The following is a 23,027-nucleotide window of genomic DNA, read 5'->3' on the forward strand; positions in this document are numbered from 1 at the left end:
CTGACAGATATAACAGGAGTTTATTTTCACGTTTAGTTTACTTATCAAAAGAGAAAGGCAGACAATGATGTTGTATTATAACAAAAGAGACATTTTAGACGCAGACATTATAGAGGACAGTAATCATTGTAACACTAATACAATATCCCTTTTATGGCATAAACAAACTACACAGGTTAATTATGTTGCAATGCAGATATTTATCACAGAATGCAGTAGCTAATTAATTTTAGACTTTATCCAGTCAACGAATTCAGTGACTCTGGCATAAATTCCAGGTTTATTTTTCAGGCCGCACTGGTCTCCCCAGCTTACAACTCCGTAGATGAAATGCTTCCCATCATTCACACAAGTCAAAGGTCCACCCGAATCACCCTAGGGCAAAAGTAAGAGGATTCCACTGTAAACATGAACATCTTCCTGTTCTGTTCCTATCCCATTTTGGGTAACGATGCAGGATAGCTGTATTGCATCGATTAGCATTCATAAAATAAAGTACAAATCCAACTATGGACAACACACCTGGCAGGAGTCGGATCCACCCTTTAGGTTTCCAGCACAAAACATGCTTTTATCCAATCTGTTCTGGAATGATTTGTCATTATTGCAGCGCTTTTGAGAGATAAGTAACACTTTGGAATCCAGCAGCATGTTGGAAATGTGACCTTTAAGAAGAGACAGAATGTTGCTGTATGATTCCAGTTCTGATAAGCGTACTCTGCTGGTGATTTGAACATTTAATTCCTGTACATTTAAATATTTGTTTTATTTATTTTCTTGGAAATGAGAGTGTGACAGAATAAATAGCTACAACGGTTGATGAAAAGTATTCAGTAAAACAAAAAAGGATTGTTTCAACAAGAACTGTCTTTGTCACTGCATTTTTGTTACAATGTTGACAAAGATGTACAGTGATACTGATGAAGAGCTGAAATGTTTGTTTAAATGTTGCCCCCTCCTTTTGCTTTCTGCAGTACTTAGTTCACACACAATAAAGTTTAAATAAAATAAGACTTCAGACAAACTTGTTTCTGTCGATCCCCATCCTGAAATGCTGCACTCTGTGCCATCAGCAAACGGGGAGTCCGGTAAGCAGGCAGTCTTCACATACCTCGTCTCCTTGGCACACTGACCACCAACTGGCTTCAGTTTAAGCAAAGCTAAAAACAATGGTGCACAGAAAGATTAACAGCATATATGCAATGATACATCAGTAATAACAGTTTAAATCGCTAATAAAACGTGTTTCCAGTATGACATGCTAGTGCTTACATAAATGCTGTAAGCACTTAGAGAAAGATTTAACCTACAATGAATGAGATGTGATACAGTATGCGTCTGGACGAAGGTTGGTCAACATGGTAACAAAAACATCACGACAGGATGGAGGTAAGTCCCAGCTTTCAAACGATTGAGGTAAACCAATGAGGGAAGAAGAGGAATGTTGTCTCTCCTCTAGAATAGTGGCAAGCCTTCATCAAAAACAACATCAAATATCTTAGGTAGCACAGGTACAGTGGTGAGAATCTACCGATATCGTTATAGAGGGCATCTTCTGTGTTTCTGTAGTTTTCGTGTTCGATGACATCCTCTACATCAAAGGACTGATCATAACGCTCCTGTTTTTCTATATCTTGACCCCCCAGTACAACTTTCATCTCGGACGCAGTGTTTCCTCTAAACTCACCAAAAAAAGAGAAAGAAGTATAAATACAGGGTATATTAATGTTACTGCAGTCTTCTCAGGACACAGCCAAACAAGCTGCTCCCAAGAATTTCCCTTCCAGTAAAATAAATAAATAAAAAGAATAGACAAACATGAATGCTGCCTGCTGTTTGTTTTGTAACTAATACAATGACATGGGAATAAAGCCACCTGCATCTTCAAGTAAAGACACCTACTCTGTGCAGTGAGCTGCAGTTAAAACCCAGCATGCCTTTATTAAGGTTCCCCCGCACAAATGACTTGGCTGGTCTTCAGCTTCACTTATGATTTGAAGAGATGCCTGCCAGGGGTGTGCCCCCGGAATGGCTTTTCTTCCCCCATAGATTCTTGCTCTAATTATCCTGGGTTCCGGAATCCCACAGGTAGCAAACATCCCAGCTGCAATAGCAGAAGGTTCCTTTGAAGGCATCTCTGTTGGACCTGGGGGTGGTGAAATTCAGGATATATAGATGCTGGCTTGCATGATGCACCTAATATGAAACGTGTCTTTCTATAGCATATATACAGCAAACAAACAAAGAACAATGTGCAAAACAGTCATCTAGTTTCCCTGATTGTTATTAGCACTAACCCTGGACTACCTTACCTAATTTAACATGAGGTAGACTAGTACTAATCAGGGTCTGTGAAACCAGACATATACTGTCTGCAACAAGCTTGGATTACACTTCCCTTTTATTTGGCATTATACTCAGTGACAAATTGCCCTTTATTGAATGTAGCCGTTAAAAAGCTAGGAGTGCAGTGAGAGTCTTGATTTGGAGTATTAAAAGGAACCTGCCAAACGTAGTATGGCCAGATTTTTATAGTCCATTTGAAAGGGTGTCATACACCACACTGTCCCAGTACAGATATTAGAAACCAGCTTATTTAATCCTTCCAGTACTTCCGAGGACAAACAAGTCACCCATACCTGGAGCAGCAGGTAAAGACAGTCCGCACTGTGTAACGTCACAATATTTCCATTTCAGCCGATTTCTTTTCGTTTTTATAAAACACCATGGCTTTATGTCAGAATCCGGATTTCTAGGTGGAAAATGTCATTGTTAAACTTTCAGTTTTGTTTCAACAACAGTACATGCAAACCTCTAAATAAGGCCTATAGATTTTAACACAGGTATTCATTAAGAGTTTATGAATATATTAGTTCACCAAGTTCATAACATGATATTACTTGTGCCTGGTGTTTGTGAATAGATTGCGGTGATAAGTAAGCCTTAAAAGAGTAGTTGACCAATTTCTTAGGGACACAAATGGATACATTCTTACCTGCAATATCTGTGAGACCCAAGACCACCTTCGACACTGATATTCTCTTTAAGAACTTGATACGAGCTCCAATACAGGCAGCGCGACCCATCCTCTGCAGAACTAACATTGCCTCTATATGTTTCTCCATTGCCCTCATAACAGTCATCCTTACCTAAACCCCCCCCCCAAAAAAAACCAAAACATAGTAAATAACTATGAAAATAACAGCAAATCTGAGGCAAATTCAATACTTTCATGCAAGTTACCTAAATATGTCCTTTTTGGGTCTTACAAATAACCAGTACTGACAAAGTCATGACAAATGATAACACTGTATTATTATTATTATTTATTTCTTAGCAGACACCCTTATCCAGGGCGACTTACAATTGTTACAAGATATCACATTATTTTTACATACAATTACCCATTTATACAGTTGGGTTTTTACTGGAGCAATCTAGGTAAAGTACCTTGCTCAAGGGTCAGCAGCAGTGTCCCCCACCTGGGATTGAACCCACGACCCTCCCAAGAGTCCAGAGCCCTAACCACTACTCCACACTGCTGCCCTATGTATGTATTTAAGAAATTGTCAAATGTTTGTTCAATATTCCATAACTTACCCACTTCACAGAAGTCCCCCCTGAAGGGTTGTGGACAGGTGCACGTGAATGTGGACCTCGTCCTGCCCTTGGTGCAGGCTCCCCCATTTCTACAGGGGTTGGGGTGACACGTTGAAGCAACTGGAACATTCAGAAAACTCATTCAGAAAAACTGAAATGTTGTCTATAAAACACTATGCAGGGGGTTGCTGCATTTTTCACCAGGACTGAAATGTCTACTAGCAGGTTATTATTATGCCCCTAGCCTTTGGAACACCTGTTTCAATCTTCAAACCACATGAAGGCAAACGTGTCTGAAGTGTATTTGAAGTTTTTACAGTAGAGTAAGAGCAGCGCTGCTTCTTTTAATAAAGCACTGCGTATTGTTTCATGTACTGTATAGGTTGCCTGACTGCCACAGTATATAATAAAAATGTTCCTTGAAATGAAAGGCTTTCACAAACGTATCTTACTTACCTTTCCTGCAGTTGGGTTGCTGATAAGGATGTCTACATTTGCACTCATAATATGGTGCAGTTGAAGTGATCACGCAGTCTCCCATCCCACATTTAGCAGATTTGCAAAAGTTAGTAACTAAAAAAAAGTTAACGTTTGTAAGCCTGTAGAATGGATCTCAAACATAAAGTGAGCAGGTGGTTTACAGTTTGAAATATGTGCCGTTACCTTTCTGGCAGTTCTGTCCTGTGTAGGGTTCAGGGCAGGCACACCTGTATGTGCCTCCTCTTGGCTCACAGGTTCCATTATTCTGACAGGGATTGGGTTCACATCCCTCTGCAGACAAATCAACACACATCTGCTGTTCTGTCCCATACTTAAACACTGGCCCTCTGACTAGACCCAGCAATACTCAATGAGATTGAGAGCTGGGGACAGTCTGGGGCTATCAGCCAAGAACCTTAATGTTTGCACCTGTGTTAATATGACCACTGGAGTGTCTGCCAATAATTCCTTCCCCCACTCAATCAGTAATTTTTGCATTTCTGTACAAACTCACTGTTTCAAAAGGGAAAACACATGATGGAATGATAAGCTGATTAATATATCTTATGCAGTCATTGGGCAGACAGCATTCTTATACAAGCAAAATCAACATGGAAAGGTATAATCCCTGGTTTTATTTATTTATTCATTCATTATAAGGGTCAGACATAGTTTACAATGGATTGAAATGTTCATAAAAGTATAAGACATGGACAAATGCCTTTTTACTTACTTTCAGTGTCTATATAGTCATATAACCAGTCAATAGCATCAGTAATGCCAGCAGCATCTCCTCCACCATAGTCATCTCCGTACAGGTATGTATCTGAATATTCGTTTAATATATCAGACAGGGCTGCGTGCCAAAAGAAAACGCTCATGGGTAAAATAAGAAATGTGTCCGTCATCAGCAGCTGGCAGAATGAATCATTTTTAAAATGAAAAAATCATGCAATGAAGTGGATTCAGGTTGAGGAAACACGCTCATTTAATGTATTAAGTTTGACAAAATGTCCACTGGAAAAAGCTTTATATTGCTATAGGAGCGAGCTACCTAATAAACAATAGCGCTTGCATTTGGAAGACACATTCATATCAGACATTGCATTAAAAATCCCTGGCTGAAAGGCATTTTCGCAGCTCTTTATTAAAATCCCCCTGTAATGGACAGCATAGTGCTGATCTACACTAAACATTTTAACAACAGATTTTTATAAAGAGCAGGAAACCCTTTATAACAAAGAGGAACTGGAAGTTGCAAACTCTGATAAATAACCCTGCCATGCACTGCTTAGTAATACTATATCAGAGTTCTGACAGAGATAACACTGTCTCTCAACCATGTGTCAGGCAATTCTAGTATTGTTGGACTTCCAATACAGACAGATCAGCAAAGATTCCTCTCGTGTTTGTTTGAAATGAGGCGTGCCGAATAAAAGAGAAATTTACTTACTGTCAGTTAAGTCCTGGATTGCATCTAAAAGTTCAAACTGCAAGAGAAAATAGTCTTCAGAATCAACCATTTAAAACCCCTTTTCAGTAAAATTGTAAAGTCAATGGATTTGTGCATACACACCTAAACTCATCACACTGAGGTAACCTGTGCACCGTTTTATATACTCAGTACGAAGACCTCTACATTTGTTTCAATTCCCTACTCTTACTGGTGGTGAGCTCATAGTTTACAGAATTGCTTCATGCATGTTTTGTTTTTTATGTCCTTCAAGCATAACCCATATTCATTAAGCCCAGATAAATAACTGTACTTACAGATGAAGATACCACAGGAAGCAGTGCAATGAACAGTGTTAGTCCCCAGGGTGAGAATACCCTTTTTTTATACATTTTCAACAGCGGGTATCGTTTAAGGTGCAACAACTACAAACAAACAAAAAGGAGACAAAGATCTCAATCACCTGAAGTCTTGCAGTCAGCTGAGAATAGTTTAAATGTTGTAAAAAAAAAAAAATTCTGTTGATTTTTAATGCCATTATCTTTCCACATCCAATCATGAAATAGTCTACATGGGTCACTGGTCAAAACCCGATAAGGTAACCACACCCCCCTGCCCTTTAGTTGCATTACTGCAAATCTTTCTTTTTGAAATGGTTATCGATCCTTTGTTATCCTTTAAAGTACATTTACAAGAAACCTCTTTTATGGATACAAGAGAGAGCCCTTTTTTATAAGCGCACTACTGAATTTCCCCGTTGACTGATGTATTCACATCTAGCTTTTTACAGCACATGTATTGACATGCATGGGTACATGAACAAAACTTGGGGATGATTTTTATTTTATGTATATAATGCCGATTATCATCCTCGCTGGAGATGAAAGGAAATATAGTGAAGGCGGTCACATGAATGTCACACTTCACACATTTTTCCATATATCTGGTAAATTGCTTATCCATCTGTGTATCACACTTATCTGGAGAATGGCTTGTCAAATTGCGATTACATATTGAATTGCTAACTCTCACTGTGTTCTGTACATGCTGATGACAGCCATCATGCTCATCTACTTTTTCATCATACTGATTACTAGGATATGGAGTTTACACCTGTAGCAACAGGGGGCGGGGGGGTGTGGGGGGGGGGAGGATGTTACTGACATACTTGTTTTAATTCTATTAGTGTATTAACAGGTCCTTTCTCCAATGCATGTATTTCTGCATCATCTGTCTGACCATCTTAATTCACTGCAGCATCAAATAGGTTGTGATGGGAAATATTGTGTTTTTATAAAATGCATAATAAAAAAATAATTTAAAAAAAATCAAATATAGTATTTATTCCAGATTTTCACATCATAGTCATCAAGAGAGTGTGGAAAATGATGCCCCTTATAATAAAGGCATTTCATTGTGTACGACACAGTAAATCAGACATGAGATGAGACGAGAATTGGCCATGTAGCTGTAATCTGAGAATGCAGCAACTAATTCACTTTTGAATTGATCCAGTCAACGAATTTAGTGACTCTGGTATAAACTCCAGGTTTATTTTTCAGGCCACACTGGTCTCCCCAGCTCACTATTCCATAGGCATAGTGCTTCCCATCTCTCTCGCAGGTCAGTGGTCCACCGGAGTCACCCTGGGGAAACATGGTCTCATTAATAACCATCTTAGTGCTCTACATTGCTTCAAATGTGTCCAGCAGCAGCTGGCTGCTACATTTCCTGGACCAAATTTTCACCACAATTTTGTTACAGAACAAACCAGAATAAAACAAACATAACTTGTAAGAGCTTGTAACTAAATACAGTATGGTGTAAACTTTACACTAGGGACACAGCTTTGTGTACACTGCACCTAATTACATTATTATTACACTGCAGTTACATACAGCATGTTACTACAATTTAACTACAGACTTCCATATGTAATTCCTGTGTGACAGGTGTTGACAGTGGACTTTATAAAGCAAAGCGCTATTAGCTGATTGCTTATTAGCCATTAAATGTGTAGAAGCAATTGCAGCCACACCACTGTGTCTCCTGATCAACCTTCATGTGTTTGAAAGCGACTGGTGACACAGCCATGTGACATCATAAAGGAGTCTAGGAGTTATTACGAACAAAGAATGAATAAAATCATGTACTTTTATAGTTAGGCTGATTATGAATTATTAAATGTGTATCTCAACATTTGTCTGTTTTGGTTTTGTTAGATACTGTATATGTACATACATACATACATACGTACATAAGATAGATAGATAGATAGATAGATAGATAGATAGATAGATCTAACAAAAAAAAGGCAAATGCTGAGATACATTTAAATGTAATCATTTGTTATCAGATCATTTGTGTATGTTTAAGAAGTGAATTCTCCTGATAACAGAGAAATAACTGACCTGGCAGGAGTCAGGTCCTCCCTCTAAGTTTCCGGCACAAAACATGCTGTTATCCAATAAGCTCCCGTAGACGTTTCTGTCCTTGCACCGCTCCTGAGAGATCAGTAGCACTTGAGCATCCAGCAGCTGGTTGGAAATGTCACCTTGATAAACAAACAAAGAATTTAACTGGTAATGGGACACAAAGATGAATTGTACCATTTGAGATAGCAAAGTATGAATGAAGCGGGTCTCAAACAGGCTCACTTTAACATTGTGATTGTAATGAGGAGGCTGGGATCAGGTATGCAGTGTGTGTGTCATAAACAGATAGTTATATTTCATATGATTTCAATAAGAATGATCAGCTTTTAATTCCCACTTTGCACAGGCTTTTCAATAAAGCTGTTTCCAAATTGTTGGCATAATAGAAGGAGATACAAGAAGGGAGCCAGCCAAATGCTCACAAACTAAAAGCAAAAGCTTCTAGTAAACTCTAGGAATCGGTAGAGTGTGAGAGCAGAGCACATTTTTCATAGTCAGAATGGAGGAACCTGCATCAAGGGCAGGGCAGGACTCTGACATCCAGAGGCACTCAGGAGGGAGTTTCTTTCTGAAGAAACACTGTCTTCTTGTGTTTATTCTGAGAGGGATACAATCATCTCAACAGCAGAAAACTAGCAAGGAGTACTACCAGAAGAAGAAATTTATTCTACTAACTGTTTTCATTAAACTCAAATAATGTGCCTCTACTTGCAGCCGTATCAGTTTCACCAAACAAATAAAAACACAACTGACAATTAGGCATTAAACCAACCTTTTTCTGTTTTTCCCCATCCTGAAATGCTGCACTCTGTGCCATCAGCAAACGGGGAGTCCGGTAAGCAGGCAGTCTTCACATACCTCGTCTCCTTGGCACACTGACCACCAACTGGCTTCAGTTTAAGCAAAGCTAAAAACAATGGTGCACAGAAAGATTAACAGCATATATGCAATGATACATCAGTAATAACAGTTTAAATTGCAAATAAAACGTGTAGCCAATTAACGTCTTCCAGTATGACATGCTAGTGCTTACATAGATGCTCCAAGCACTTAGTCAAAGATTTAACCTACAATTAATGAGACGTGATACAGTATGATGCGCCTGGACCAAGAGGGGCCAGTTTGTTTTTTACATTGAGCTACACTTCATGCCACATGTCTCTAACTCGTAGAAGGTTGCTCAACATGGTACTGTATGCCAACAACAAATGAAAAGGTTACAGGTCTTGTTCTCTGTACTGTTATTTAGCTGCAATTACTTAAATGATCACCCCCCACATTCACCCCATTTTACTAGTAAAAAACTATTTAACTATTGGAGTAAACAGATTTTACCCTGCGTGAGAAATCAAGAGAATAGACTCCAATAAGAACGCAAAGTAGTGCATGAATTTGATGGGAACTTACCAATATCATTATACACGGCCTCCCCTATATCAGTGTAGTTTCCATGAACGATTGACTTTTCAACGTCAAAGGTCTGATCTTCAGGCTCCTTTTTTTGTAAATCTTGACCCCCCAGTACAACTTGCACTCGGGATCCAATTCCTCTAAAACACCCCCCAAAAACATAGAAACATATGAATGGATTGCTTAAATGTATGCAAAACAGTCTGCTGTAAATGTACCAAGTCTGCTAGGAACAATACATCCATATACTGCATTGGCTACACTGTATTATAGTTAAGTGGTAAACACTGGGCCCATCAATTGCACAATGCGATGCCTTCTGACAAAGTCTGAGGGAGGCTGTCATCTCCAAGTACACAAAACGTATCTTCTAGTTATAGTTTATATGATACTGCTCTTTGGTCGTTCTTTGTTTTAAGTAATTTAAGTGCCAGTTCCAGTTGGACAATGGGTTCTTTATTGCTTTATCCAAACTGTACCATGATGTTTTATCACGACGCAGCAGGGTTAGGAATTCCAATTCAATCCAAAATTTCCACTGGTCACAAAATAATCATTCTACAACTTACATGCATCACATCACTAACCATAATCATCTTCAAATGATGAATGCGTGGGCTCTATTCACAAATCATTTAACCCATTATTCAACACCAAGACAAGACACTCACACCACACAGTGCGCTGCAGTTAAAACCCAGCACGACTTGATTAAGATCCCCCCACAATAGTGACGAGCGATATTGTTTGGATGCTTGCTTTGAATGGATGCCTGCCATGGGTGTGATCTAGGAATGGCCTTTATTCCACCATAGATCCTGGACCAAGCTGCCTTGGGCTCTCCAATGCCACAGGTAGCAAACATCTCCGAGGGGGCTACAGCGGCTGGTCCCTTCGGTGGATCTGTGGGAAGTTCCTCTGAGGGCGCTTTTGGAGGCTCTGGAACTGGATCTGGGCGTACTGTAGTTGAAAGCCCACACAGACAACACAACGATGAAAACCTCTTCTATTTTTATATATCGCTCATTGTTGTTAACATGCTTGGGAGTCACTATGAAGGCAGTCTTTGATACAGACGCTGCAGTGCCAGCAGTGTGGGGCGAGACTCTTAGCTGACTATCACCGTACAGATAGTACAGTACGCTTTGTTGAAAGAAAAGTTTTTAAACCAGCATAGTTCATTTAGTTTACTTCTATAAAACACATACAAATACAAATCTAAAATTAAAATGTAAAAAATAAAAGGTAATAGGGTCCATACCTGCAGGTTTAGATGGAGATGGTTCACACTGTCTGATGTCACAATATTTCCATGTCACTTTCTTTTTGTTAATTTTTACAAAGCACCATGGTTTAATTTCAGAATCTGGATTCCTACAGCAGTTGGAAAATGACATGTTATAAAATGTCAGTTTTGTTCATAGTAATTGCAAAAGCGTATGTATTAGCTTACCACAACAAATGTACTTCAACAGTGGTGATTAATTAAGAAGAGGCATATCAAGTTCCTGGGGCCGGGTTTTCAAAACTTTGGTAATCGGATTTTAAAAGTTTTGAAAAACCGGCCCTTTGGTGATCATAAATGTAACACAAAGTAACTGGCAACAGACATCCTTATAGTCAAGATTGTCTTTCAACAGCCAAATCAGATGAGTGTACTTCCAGTCCAGGTGGAATAAGAAAACTTAGAAATCTGTACATTTTTACAAAATGTACATTACCTGCAATATCTGTGGGATCCCTGACTTTCTTCAATACCACGAAACGTATTAAAATCTCCTTTATAAACTAGGTACGAGTTCCAGTGAAGGCATGGAGAACCATCCTCTGCATGATTAACTTTGCCACTGTATGTTTCTCCATTGTTCTCGTAACAGTCATCCATCCCTAATAAAGACATTTTAAATAACACAGTAAAACAGAAATTAACACCCCCTCCATGGAATCGAATAGTTGAGAATTACGAAGACCTGCGGTAAATTTAATGAGCCTTGTTTGTTGGCTTCCCTAGCAACAGTCTAGAATAGATTTGTGAATACCAAACTGCATTTTAAAACAGATTTTAAAATAACTGAGGCGTTTATGCTTTGTCCACTGGGCCCGCTGTTCTTTAAATGGCAAGTCACCTGTTGCTAGGCAGTAACAAGGATTTACTCTTGCATGGTTTGTACAATGGCGTACTCTGAATGAAAAGAAAAAAAAACGGTTTCTTAGATTAGAATGGAATTTGCAAAATTAATTTTACTTACTGATTTCACAAAACTCCCCCCTGAATGGCGACTGACAGGCGCATGAAAATGTGTTTTTTTTATCCTTGCTGCACCTTCCTCCATTTTGACAGGGGTTTGGTTGACACACTGCTACAGCTAGAAAAAAGAAGTTGAGGAAAAAGAAAAGATGTGGTTCATACAAAAGTGTCTTTCAGAGACGAGTGACACAGCTGCTCAAATGCAGTAGACTTCCACCTCTGGAAGGAACACATTCGTAAACGGACACAACTAAAGCACACCAAGAATAAATATGTTTTTGTACACTTTTACACCAAAAAAACTCAGGAAGTTACTCACGTTTTTTGCAGTGTGGAGGCTGAAAAGGGTATCTGCATTTACAATGGTAATACGGTGGAGTTGAAGTGATAACACATTCTCCTTTTCCACATTTAGCCTTTTTGCACGCAGCATTTACTGAAATAGTAAAAAGAAAGACTATAAGCATGTGGAATTGTTCTTGATAGAGCCACCCAGCATCCCGTTTCTGGGACAGATTTCCTTCTGTTCATGCACTGCACTTAGAATGATATTAAAACTTATGCTGTTGTAAATATGATATTATAGTAATCTTGCTCCACGTATCAATCACTTTTAACTTACAACATACAAGTGATTCAGGAAGAAAGTGTAAAATTGTTCACATGGGATCTTTGCCATGCCTGGAACTTTTGTTTGTGTTGTCTCACAATGAGGAGCTTGTATCAGAGGCCACTCTGGTTCTACACTCTTGGCTATATGATACACGCACAGCGAGTGCATGTTTGTTGGTGAACTTGGTGAAGGTGGTTTACCTTTATGGCAGTTCCTTCCTGAAAAGGGTTCAGGGCAGTGACACTTGTATCTTCCTCTTCTTTCTTCGCAGACGCCATTGTTCTGACAAGGATTTGGATCACATCCCACTGCAGGTACATTCAATAAAATAACATACTCTTTGAGCACCATGCAAACTATGAATTCTCTGAACAGAAATATACTCATTCAAATGATAAATGTAAAAAAAAGGAGCAATTGTTATTATTAAGATACAGAATTTGTAAAGGTAAATATGCCAATCTGCACATTATAAAATGACTAAACTCTTGACATTCTCTTTAAGGTCCTTGTTGCATGACCCACAAATGGGCATGCTGTATGGGCATGGGCAATGTACAAATGTAACAATTTCCCTTTCATTGTGTAATAAAGGCACTACAGGGTCGCCAGCGATAATACATTTCAAAACAATTCAATACTGTATTAAAAATATCAAAGAGGGGATCCCGAGTGGCGCATCCAGTAAAAGCACTCGCTAGAGTGCAGGATGCGCTCTATAGCCTGGACGTCGCCGGTTCGAGTCCAGGCTATTCCACAGCCGACCGTGGACAGGAGCTCCTAGGGGGCGGCGCTTAATTGGCTGAGCGTCGGCCAGGGTGTCCTCGGCTCACCGCGCAGCAGCGACCCCTGTAGTCTGGCCGGGTGCCTGCAGGCTTGCCTGTAAGCTGCCCAGAGCTGCGTTGTCCTCCGAAGCTGTAGCTCTGAGGCGGCTGCACGTTGAGTCTGCAGAGTGTAAAGAAGCGGGCGGCTGACGGCACACGCTTCGGAGGACAGCGTGTGTTCAGCGCAGGGGTGGTAGCGGTGAGCTGAGCCTAAAAATAATTGGGCATTTCAAATTGGGGAGAAAATAATAAAAACTAATTGGCAACGACTGAATTAAAAAAAAAAAAAAAAAAAATTCAAAGAGATGATTTGAATTAACGGTATGATAGTCAGATGGTCTGTATTAAAGAAAGGCAAACACCCGTTTTTGTTCACTTACCCTCAGTTCCTACGAGATCATATAGCCAGTCAAGCACAGTGCTTGTGTCTGCTGGCCCATAATCAGACTCCTCTGCATCATAATCTGCCTCTAAGTTGTCATGCAAGGCCAATGCCAGAAGAAAAGGAGAGCAGACACGTTAGCAGACAGCTCTCCCGTATTTAAGAATATTATTCTCTGAAGCATGAGGTGTGCAGAGGAACTCATAGATGTACTTACCATCAACGGTGTCCTTGACAACAGGAAGAACAGCAAACTGAAAGAGAATATAGTCTTAATATCTCAGCGTCATCTATTGCCAAATACATAACTTTACTTACCTGGATAAAGCAGAACCATACAACCCCTTGCCTATTTTGAGAGGCATTTTTGTTTCATTACATTTTTTGATTCAAATACTATATAGGTACAGAATTCTGCAAACATTCAGAGCACTTTCTGTTACGCTTATATATAAATATAAAAAGTGTGTGGAGATTTGCACGCTACACCTCCTTGAATGAAATAATAAATCATATTACTGACAGTAATAATACCCTCAACAGAAATTACTTACAGATGAAGACAGGTGCAGCAGTGTAATGCACAGTGCTAGTCTCACAGGTTCAAATGACATGTTTTTAGGCATTATGAACGGCTGTTGCAGTCAAAAGCTGCTCTAGGAAGATTCAGACACAAATGGCAGGCAAATGTTAACCATTAAGAGTTTACTTTTTTCACTCATTTGGTATTCATGCTGATGTTCTACATCCAATCATGAGCTTTTTTTAAATACTAACCTGCGTGGGCCATTGGCCAAAACCTGATATGATAATAAGCAAACTCCACCCCCCCCCCCCTTTTTTTTTTTTTAGGTATCCTTCTACTGCATTAAAATCAACAAACAGTTGCTTTGTTTGTTTAGTATATTTAAGCACAATAATTCTGAATATATGTGTAGTGAATGTATTCCATCCAAAGCATTGTTTTACTGAACAATAAAATACAAAATGCATTAGAACCAAACTACTTCTGTAATCAAAGAACACGTTATGAATACAAACAGAATTGAATTTAGCACAGCTGCATTTTTTTATATATACATACAGGTCACATTATCTTTTACAAAAAAAGGGATTTGAGGGGCAGTCATTATGTAAACAAATACCTTCCACTGCACATTAATTATGGATAGGTGATGGGATTTTAGAGTCCCGGTATACCGTCACAATGCCATTTCTATATAGAATAACCAAGAACCCTGTGTGTGGTGCATTACTATTGCTGACCAGCATATTGATGGATTGTGTAACAATATGATTACTATCTTCTACAATATTTTCAATGTAGTATTTATTTTTATGAAGAGACTTTTTCGAACCTTTAATCAAATTAACTGGTGAAGAGTTATTTAAGATTCATAATACTTTCAAATACAATGATGTCTGATATTGGGGTAATTACACTTGCAGTCCTTGTCTGTTGAGTTTTTTTTAAAGGATCACTGGATTTTAAAATTGTACATAATGTACTTTAAAAACTCACAATACCTTTTTTTGTGAAACTGCATTTACTCAAAAATCGCAATTAGACTTTGGATACAGTATTGATTGAAACTTGAGTTTGTTTTAGATTACTGAACTGTAAATGATTCTTTGAAAAACAAACAAGAGGGTTAGTTCATAGTACACAGAACAAAGCATTGCAAATCATTGCTGAAGTGAAAAGCAAACCAAAGTAAGTGCATTGTCAGTCATTTCAGTCATGAAGTCTGGGTTCAGTTCAGGCTTGGGTTCCCTTATGTGCTACAGTGCAGGAAAGGAAGTAGCTGCAACTTCTATTCTTGCATTGTATGCCATACAAAGATCTAAACGTTTTTCAACAGAAAGGGGATCACTGATGATACTGCTAGTACTACGAAAATGTAATTTACACCTTCCGTTAGCACTTACTTAAATAAGGACAAGTGCTAAGTGTGGCACCCACTCACATCCGGTCTCTAAAGGAAAAGCCAGTACATTCATTTAGTAAATCATACCCTGAACACAGTGCATTTCACTATGCTTGCCCAACACTTTTGGTAAAGTATGTCATGCCAGTGTGGCAAAAGGAAATCCTATAAAAGCATTCAGTTGCATTTTATTTAAAAACAAAATATATTTACACATTTACAGTACGTATATAAAAACATTTATTGTAATAATTTTTTTTTTCAGTAGTGTGCAAAAAAAAAAAAAAAAAATGCATCTGGTTTCCATGCAGATAAAAAGATTTGGATAATAGAAGACTTTAACAGATTGTTTTGAAGGCTGTAATTATGCAGTAAGGTACAGGTTTCCCCAAGAATGAACCAAAGGAATAATGTGATAAAAAAAAAAAAAAAGTATTTATCAAGTGTCGCATTCCTGTGACATACTCCCATTTAAAAATAAAAATGAATAAAGACCGAACTATCTGAACCAGACCACCTCGTCTCTCGCACCGTACTTGACAGGCAATGTGGACCATAGCTCTTTGACTTAAACGATACATGACAAGAATTATGATTGCACAGAACAAAGAGTACATTCAGTAAGAGCTTTTTACAATACTTATGAAGGCAATGTGGCAACCAGAAGCAGATCATGTCCTTGACTTTACTGTAAAATGTAAATGCTGTACATTCCAAAACAAACACCACAATGGATACCCTAAAACGGGGGAGGGGTGGGGGGGGTCAAACTCCAGTCCTCGAGGGGGGGGGGGGCACATGGTCTTCTGGTTTCCATTCCAACTTAATCTCTCAATTAACTTAACTGATCTAATTATTTGTTCAATTGGAGAGATTTAATATTTTTTCAAGGTCTTTTGCAGTTAAGGATTTAAAAATGCACTTAATTCAAGGTACACAACCTATACACGATTCTGAGGCCTGGAGAGACGTGTTAAAGTTGTCCATTTAATCAAATAATTAGAATAATTGAGTAATTGAGAACTTGGGTGCAACGAAAGCCAGAAGACACTGCGGCCCCCCAGGAACGGAGTTAGACACCCCTGCACTAAAATGAGGGTTAGTTCCTTACATGTTACTGTAGAATCTCAGACACATTCTAATCAGAATCAAACCATTCTAGAAAAGTACTAGATTTTGCAGAGATATCCCCATGTTTTTAACTTTCTTGGATGCAAGTTAGAAAAGTGCAATTATTTAATTTGAAGCAGATTAAATTTACACCAGGGATGTCCAAAGCTGGCCCTTCCACTCATGCTCTTTGTACCAACCCACTGAGCCAATTAAACCTCCATCCAGACCCTGAAGTAGTTGTATCATTTTACCTGTTAAACTTGGAGTGGAATGGCCCCCCAGGATCGTGACTGGACACCCCCCTGCTTTACACAGAGGCACCCAATAGTGTGTATATGTTCAGTGTACATGTGACTTCATGCAAACTTCTCTACACCGTCAACTGAAGTCAGGAATCTTACAGTCTTATGCCAGTAAAGCTGCTACCCTACTCGCTTGTACCAGGCCTATTTATTCAGCATGACATTATTGATATTTTTGGTATTCAACAGCCCTGTTGTATAAAGCAAGTGTCCACTCTAGGCTTCCACACTGAAGAACGTGTTCTGGAGCATGGCTCTCCCTGCTTTGTACAAAACAAGGGTTTACAATATTTGGAATATTTGGATCAAGTGGCTTGAAACAGCTGTAATATGCTCTGGACTTACTTGGGTTGAACACCTACAGACATTAGCGCTACTGTTTGATCGATCAACTGCTTTTCAGCATACTGTATGTAATAATACTGTCACTATTAAAACGGTTTGATACTGTTATACAGTGTTTTAGCATGTTCCATTTCTCATTTCCAGCTAGGCTTATCCAGTGTTTCACAGTCTTTTATACATTATGCATAGTTAATACCTGCCTTCATTATTCATGGCTTTGTTTTGCAAATATAAAGGCTTTTTTTTTTTTTTTTTTTTAAAGCAGGTTTCTGATAGCTTGGATGCTGAATGTTTGTAAGAGAATTATACACATGTTTTGAATGACCGGCAAAGTGCAACGGTCCTTTTAAAAAAAAAATATACTTCAAAAAAAATTCATTTTACAAATGATCTCAACCACTCACATTTTTGCTCTTTACATCCAAAAAAACACTGGCAATCTGCAACGGTGATTGATTCCTTTTCATCCTGTTTCTACGCTGGTGAAGCAGTGTTTTAAAATATCCCTACGTGAATAAGGAAGCTGGGTAGCTTAAACAAGCAAGATGATTGAAAAAAACTACACATGCATGTGTTTTGTACAATACAATATTAACAGCATCAAAATTCCAAAGAAGCACTTCCAACTTCTGAAAAAGGGATCCTCTTAATAAATAAGGCACCAGTTCTATTTATTTGCCTCCTGCTTCCAGAGTTGCTTCAAGTGTACTCTGTCTTCCTGATGTAGTTGGAAGGTACATATCCTCTCCTCCCCTCCACCTCTCCCAGCCACCACTCCTTATTCCCGTTCATGTCGTGAAATTCAATGATCTTCACCCGCTGGTGGGCACAAATAGTCAGCTCGTTCACACAGCGTGCATCGAAGGAGTAGATGGCGTAGTAAATCTGTAGAACAAGAAGAAAGTAGACGTTTAGTTACTCTGCAAGGACAAAAACCCAAGCTATAGTAAAAACACAGACCATTTTCAGTAACATGACTGGGAATCCCTTTTACTCAGCAGCAAATTGGAGAAGGCATTGTTTTATCATATGTGGTTATATTACAAAGCAGATCATTTATATCCAGTTTGCTGTCTCTAAGGGAGCATGCTCAGTGATTCACTGTGAAGTACGCTGTAGAGTGTGTGATTCAAAGCATACTTTCAGATACCCTCTTCTGTCAACCTTGCCCTGTCTGTACCCAATAACAATAACTGGATTGTGAGGGCTCCCGAGTGGCACATTTGGTAAAGGCGCTCCGCATGGGGCGGTGGGGGGGGGGGGGCGGTTTAGAGAGGGCTTAGGTCGGCCAGGGTGTCCTCGGCTCACCGCGCACCTGCGACCCCTGTGGTCTGGCCGGGCGCCTGCGGGCTTGCCTGTAAGCTGCCCAGAGCTGCGTTGTCCTCCGACCCTGTAGCTCTGAGGTGGCTGCACGGTGAGTCCGCAGTGCGTAAAGAAGCGGTAGGCTGACGGCAGACACTTCTGAGGACAGGGTGTGTTCGTCTTCGCCCTCCCGAGTCAGCGCGGGGGTGGTAGCGGTGAGCTGAGCATAAAAATAATTGGATATTCTAAATTGTGAGAAAAATAATAATAAAAAATAATTGGATTTTATTAATCTCCTAGAACTAATTTCACGAATAATTCTAAATCGCTTTGGGTCCTCACAGCCAAGTGTTTTGAATTAAAACAAATAAATGACCTGATTTCCCTCTGGATCACTCTCGTTTTCCGGAGTCGTGTCTGAAGGAAAGTACACCGTTCTCAGTGCAGAGTCTCCGTTCCTCCTCATCACAGAGCCGAAGGCCACGTCCGATTGACTGAACATCTCCACCTGACTACTCCTCTGTGCAAAGTCAGTCCGGACACTCTTCAGCGAGGAGCAGGAGTCTGTTTCGGAAGCAGAGTCCGACAGGTCCTTGTGATTAGACTGGGTCCACAGCGGCAGTGTGGTCTCTCTAGAATTGGAGTGCTTGGAAGAACAGCCCTCGGGTGGATTTGACTGGGGTGAAGTGCCGGAGTCCTGGCAGGATTTCTGGGATTGCAGGGTGGACAATGTTACAGATGTAGTGTCGGAGTTGAAAGTTAACGTGCTGTTGCTATTCTGCCGTGAGAAAACTGGAGAGGAGCCCCCGTATCCAGATTCATTGGAGGAGTGGCTTCCTATCGAAACATCTGACTGGCTTCTTCTGGGATTGTAAGGCTTAAGAAATGAGCTGTAGACAAATCCCTTCGTCACTGGAAAGATAAAAGGACATTATCAGTTTCAACGGCAAATATCAAATTAGTCATACTACCCCTGCTTAGTGAAAATGTACAATACACATGTACAATATCAATATATTCTTAGTGTAATTAGACTTCGTTTTGTTGCTACAGAAAGTCACGATGCTGTGGTCATGCATGCACTGTAAATAACAAATGTTCCAAATATTGCTCCCGACCTAGAATCGGGTTGCACTCTATACTGAAGCAGCACCTACCTCCATTGTCTATGAGCCAGCGGTTCTGACTGCCCATGGGATCCTGTTGCTTAATGACCCCAACGATGTCCCCCTCCAACACGGACACGTCGAGGTCCTGAGCCGCGTTGAAGTTCCGCTCAGCCTGGCACAGCTGCTCCGGGGGGTACCTGGACAGCAGTGCTGCACGGTGCTCCTCTGTCTGCAGCACATAGTTAGGCTGCAGCAGGACAGAGAAGGAAAGCACTGTTAGGACCGGTCGAGTTCTTTCTCAATGGATACTCTCCGAGTGCGCAGCTAAACCCACAATTAGCATCAATGCCCTCTTATTGTGCATCAGTCCCATAACCTGACTGCAGATTCAACAGCTCATACCCCTCCACTGGTACACCTTCTCTGTAATATGACGAAGCAGTTGTGCTGTTGGAATGCACTGTAATATCACGAAGCAGTTCTGTTGTTGGAATGCAGAACTCACCGGCCCCGCGAGCTGTTTCCTGGAGGACTGCGGCTCCAAGCTCTTCCTCTCAAAGGCTTTCCTCACTGTGGGAAGGCTCTCTGGGAAAAAGCTGAAGCACTGTAACTGCTGGAGGACCCGGCTGTGCTGCTCTTGGAAAAGAGAAATGATGTTCCCGTCTGTGCTAATCACCCCGGAGAGCTGCAGTAAAAGAGAGACATATGAAGGATGATGTTGGGATGCAATTACAGTATAGAATACCTCTTCAAGACTTCAACGTGCTGTTTTACACCAGAATCTGTGTGATGTGCCTTTTTGTAAATCACACAAATCACTCTGCACTGTTTATTCCATTTTTTTACATGTGCTTTTTCAGTATGCTTGGTTTTCACTGATTTTATTCAAACGCTGACAGAAGCAGATGTTGACCAAAACCCAAACAAAATCAAAGAAATCTGCCACCTACGACATACAAATTATTTCTCACTTTTTTTTATTTACATCTACTAAGCCCCTGAACAAATGATATCCTTGCTTATTATTATGACAAGCCTTCATTTCGAGAGCAACCTACAGCATTCCATTACCAGAGGCTTCTATGGTAACCACTACACAGTACTGCTGTTTTAAGGACATCACATAACGAACTGAAGCACTCCGCTGAATGGGAAAGAATATGAGAATCACTTCACGATGAGCGGCATGCTGTTCAGACTCCCACTCATTTTACACTTCACCACAGGGACTCACGCAAACCCCAAATGTTTAAAGCAGTTGCTTTTTTTTTTTTTAAATGCCAGTACTAAATGCGTGATCCCTCGCCTCACCTGCAGGAGCGGTTTGAGTTCCTCCAGGGTTACCCAGACAAACTCCTTGTGTGCCCCTGCGAAGCTGTGCACACAGCTGGTGAAGAGCTCCTGGGCGCCGCTGTGGAACTTGGGCAGCTCATCCAGGAGCTGAGCGGTCAAGGCTTCGTAGTTGTTCCGCGTGGACTGGAGCTCCTCCACAGTCTTCTTGTCCTTCATCTTCTCCGCCCTCTCCTTGCAGTTGTTGTAATCCAGCAGCTTATCAAAGCGCTTCTGAATCAGCTTGTGAGGGCCGGCGAACATGGTCAGCAGCTGATTCAGGGGGGCGATGACCAGGCTCTCAGTCCTTTCTTTCTGTTGGGAGTCGAGGGGCACAGAGGAGACGCATTAGGTTTCTAATATTCTATTTCTTTTCGTAGATCTCAACAAATGCTTGTTCGTCACTTCGCAACCACGCTTTTTATAAGATAATACTGTAACTCGAGAAACATTTAAAAAAGTGGGAATAAAAGGAGTTAAAATTTCCTCCAAAAAAGACTACATTAACTAGAAATTACTTTTATTTCATATGTATATATGGATGTTTGTTATTACTATATTTGGCCCCTTTGTGGCAGAGTGAACTATACAAAATGATTTTGAATTGAATGCGTTTGCTATTACTTACAAAACCAGTGAAACGTTGGTCACTGATACACCTGTGTGCCTTTTGGAAACTTTCCAGATCTGTCTGGGTCCTGTCCGAGTAAATGTCAGAGAAACTTATAGCAGACAAAACATTCACGGACGCAGACTCCTGAAATACACGAAAATATACAAAAACACAATGTAGGATATATGCAGTATTTTTTACAAGCCTTAAATAGTCACATTCTTTGTATGGATAACATTATATAATACCAGACACCAAATACAAATCTAGTTAAAAAGTAAAAGGAAACTTTTTTTTTTTAAATGTATTTTTAAAATGTTATTTCCGCACATGAAACACATGTCATAAATGCTAGTAAGAATATGTGCTTTACAACACTTTCTGTACTGACCAACCCCTCTACGCATCCATTTGCCCTTTTCCACTTAATCAATTCACACCTACCCTGATGTGCTGCAGATATAGAGAGAGATCTCTGATAAAGGACTTGATCAATCTCTCTTGCATCCGGAATCTCTTGTCCACCTCATCAAATACCTCATCTTTGATCTGTTGAGGAGAAGAAAAAAAAACAACAACAAGGAAAGAAAACCTTTATTTGAAGCAGAAAACACACAAAAACAAAATGCAAAACAGTTCAAACAAAGTGCTGAGTTGAATTCTAAAAGGGTTTTGTGTATTGCTACGAAAATGGTTACCATCTTGTTTGAAAACAAGATATACAGAAAATTCAACAGACTCTTTTTGCGCTCACCTTTTAAGCTGAGAGAAAGATCGAGAGCGAGCGAGAGGGATGGAGGGAGCTAGATGCAACATGTTGGTGTAGAGAGCTGTCCTACCTGTGGTGAAAAGCCTGTCAGGTGCTTGAGGTGGCTGCTGACTCGGTTGGTCTTCTTCACAATGGAGTGCATGCTGAGCTTAGAGATCTTATCGATCAGAGTCGCCTCCTCCCCTTTTCTGTACTTCACAACTATGCACACAACACACAAACAAGCTGTCAGTACAATGCTGCAGGCAGATATCTCTCTCCCCTCCAAGGGTTTAATAATGTCATCACACACAGGTGAAGCAGCGTCAGGGCCAAATATCCTGCTTTTTCACTGTATTTTTATTGTAGGATAATAAATGGGTCGATGAATCAGTGCTGGGTGTAAACATCTGAAGGGTTGCTAGTTAAAAAGAGCAGCTGTATTCAGATCATGTTTGGATCATTAAAATAAACCCCAGTAAGTACCAGGGTTGGGATCAATTCCTGTTTTTCAATTCCAATTCCATTTCCAATTCCCTTTCAAAAACAATTCCGGATTCTAATTCCTTTGAAGGAATTGGAATGGATATTTTAGAGCCATAATAATTGCTGAACTGCTTTCATTTGAAGCTGATTTAATTGACTAACAGTGACTTCAATTTAAGTAATGGGTTGCCACTGTGAGAAGCTCATTTTAACAGAATGCTGCTAATTGCAATTGTGATCAATGATGTGCTGGAATTGATTAAAAGGGAATGGGAACTGGAATTGGGAATTGATTTTAAAAAGTAAA

General features: G+C 40.0%; 2 protein-coding genes across 12 annotated transcripts in view; both read right to left on the reverse strand.

Annotated features, from left to right (window-relative positions):
* Nucleotide 1: 1 nt before the first annotated feature.
* Nucleotides 2-14,161, reverse strand: LOC117414660 (hyaluronan-binding protein 2-like). 3 transcript variants are annotated; one of them, XM_034024424.3, is made up of 26 exons: nt 14,000-14,158; nt 13,663-13,699; nt 13,444-13,533; nt 12,440-12,547; nt 11,946-12,062; nt 11,628-11,744; nt 11,100-11,265; nt 10,640-10,752; nt 10,050-10,338; nt 9,376-9,518; nt 8,741-8,875; nt 7,945-8,087; nt 7,033-7,179; nt 5,851-5,958; nt 5,534-5,570; nt 4,814-4,936; nt 4,264-4,371; nt 4,057-4,173; nt 3,601-3,720; nt 2,996-3,149; nt 2,640-2,752; nt 1,903-2,146; nt 1,532-1,677; nt 1,026-1,160; nt 523-665; nt 2-375 (listed from the first exon to the last, which is right to left on the reverse strand). In XM_034024424.3, exons 1-26 carry the CDS (start codon nt 14,069-14,071, stop codon nt 220-222), a joined length of 3,381 nt encoding a protein of 1,126 aa, XP_033880315.3. In that variant the 5' UTR covers nt 14,072-14,158; the 3' UTR covers nt 2-219. The 3 variants fall into 3 exon arrangements, 2 of the variants coding, with proteins under 2 accessions (XP_033880315.3, XP_058882038.1); XR_009329016.1 differs by lacking the exons at nt 2-375; nt 523-665 and having other exon boundaries at nt 1,071-1,160; nt 1,311-1,677; nt 14,000-14,161; XM_059026055.1 differs by lacking the exons at nt 2-375; nt 523-665; nt 1,026-1,160; nt 1,903-2,146 and having other exon boundaries at nt 1,515-1,677; nt 14,000-14,159.
* Nucleotides 14,162-15,545: 1,384 nt separating this feature from the next.
* The window catches only part of LOC117415978 (dynamin-binding protein-like), a 45,644-nt gene continuing 38,162 nt past the window's right edge, over nt 15,546-23,027 (reverse strand). For all 9 annotated transcript variants that reach the window (XM_034026972.3, XM_034026965.3, XM_034026967.3 and 6 more), the window contains 8 exons: nt 22,326-22,456; nt 21,931-22,035; nt 21,502-21,630; nt 20,856-21,188; nt 20,050-20,229; nt 19,593-19,791; nt 18,812-19,347; nt 15,546-18,018 (listed from right to left, as the gene is read on the reverse strand). In XM_034026972.3, coding sequence (XP_033882863.3) covers nt 17,833-18,018; nt 18,812-19,347; nt 19,593-19,791; nt 20,050-20,229; nt 20,856-21,188; nt 21,502-21,630; nt 21,931-22,035; nt 22,326-22,456 — 1,799 coding nt within the window. In that variant the 3' untranslated portion in view covers nt 15,546-17,832. The remainder of the gene's footprint in view (nt 18,019-18,811; nt 19,348-19,592; nt 19,792-20,049; nt 20,230-20,855; nt 21,189-21,501; nt 21,631-21,930; nt 22,036-22,325; nt 22,457-23,027) is intronic.

The sequence above is a fragment of the Acipenser ruthenus genome, chromosome 7 (genome assembly GCF_902713425.1).
Source record: "Acipenser ruthenus chromosome 7, fAciRut3.2 maternal haplotype, whole genome shotgun sequence".
Taxonomy (NCBI): domain Eukaryota; kingdom Metazoa; phylum Chordata; class Actinopteri; order Acipenseriformes; family Acipenseridae; genus Acipenser; species Acipenser ruthenus.